The sequence below is a fragment of the Trichoplax adhaerens genome, genomic scaffold (assembly GCF_000150275.1).
Source record: "Trichoplax adhaerens TRIADscaffold_27 genomic scaffold, whole genome shotgun sequence".
In the NCBI taxonomy this organism is placed as follows: Eukaryota; Metazoa; Placozoa; class Uniplacotomia; order Trichoplacea; family Trichoplacidae; genus Trichoplax; species Trichoplax adhaerens.
In genome coordinates this window covers 790,463-791,340 of record NW_002060968.1, presented here as the reverse complement: position 1 = coordinate 791,340, position 878 = coordinate 790,463, and the positions used below count along the sequence as shown (strand labels likewise).

Sequence of the window (878 nt, the reverse complement as noted above, 5' to 3'; positions counted from 1 at the left end):
AGAATTTACTACAAGATCAGTATCTTTTTTAATAGCACGTACACTAGTCCAAAACTTATTTGAAACAACTTTAAAATAATTTCTATAATCAGACTTGCCAATCTAGGTAATTGTGAACCGTCTAATTGTCACGGCCATCAAAATAACTTAGATATAGATGTGCAGTTTACGATAATATTTTGTTTTGAACTTCTCAGAAGTATAAACTACTACTTTAGGAATTGTTATTGTTAGTAATAAGCTAAGTTTATATGATGTTGTGATGATATAGTGATATATTGCAAGTAAGTATTGAGAATATAGCAGATTGATAGGGCTTACAGTATAAATAGATTTATGTATGAAATTGCTTATTACCTCGAATGGCCGTATTTGATAATTCAATCATAATAGCATGCATCTTATTGAAATATGTATATGGCATCGTAAATATGTTTATAACCACTGAATAAGCATATAAGAAGGACTGTGATCATGTTACAGTGTTAAATACTGTATTACAGTAGAAATATCTATGTTTGGATAATTCTGTTAGACTATCCTTATTTAGTTAACTTCTAATTTGGATATACTGCGTTTTAATATAGCATTGACTTTTTATCACAGTGACACTTATACACATACTGAAATTAATAGCAATAATAGGGAAAGTAAATCATCTACTTACAATTCGAATCATTGTGATTGTAATTTACTTATGGTAGACTGTAAATTATCATGGAAATGTTCCGTGATAGGACATATCGTAATCTGACTATTCTGTATTAGTCGTTTGTGATATATACCAATCACGAAATTCCAAATTTTAGAAAAATAAGGGCTTTATTCAATCTTATACAAAGATTAACTACACAGCTCTACTCTAGCCGAATACTACT

At 28.9% G+C, this 878-nt stretch overlaps 1 protein-coding gene across 1 annotated transcript in view; it reads right to left on the bottom strand.

Annotated features, from left to right (window-relative positions):
• The window catches only part of TRIADDRAFT_61748 (uncharacterized protein), a gene marked incomplete at both ends in the record, with an annotated part of 5,335 nt that extends 4,911 nt beyond the window's left edge, over positions 1-424 (bottom strand). Inside the window, one exon of the mRNA XM_002117659.1 lies at positions 358-424. Within this exon, the coding sequence (XP_002117695.1) occupies positions 358-424 (67 nt within the window). The remainder of the gene's footprint in view (positions 1-357) is intronic.
• Between the last annotated feature and the right edge of the window lie 454 nt (positions 425-878).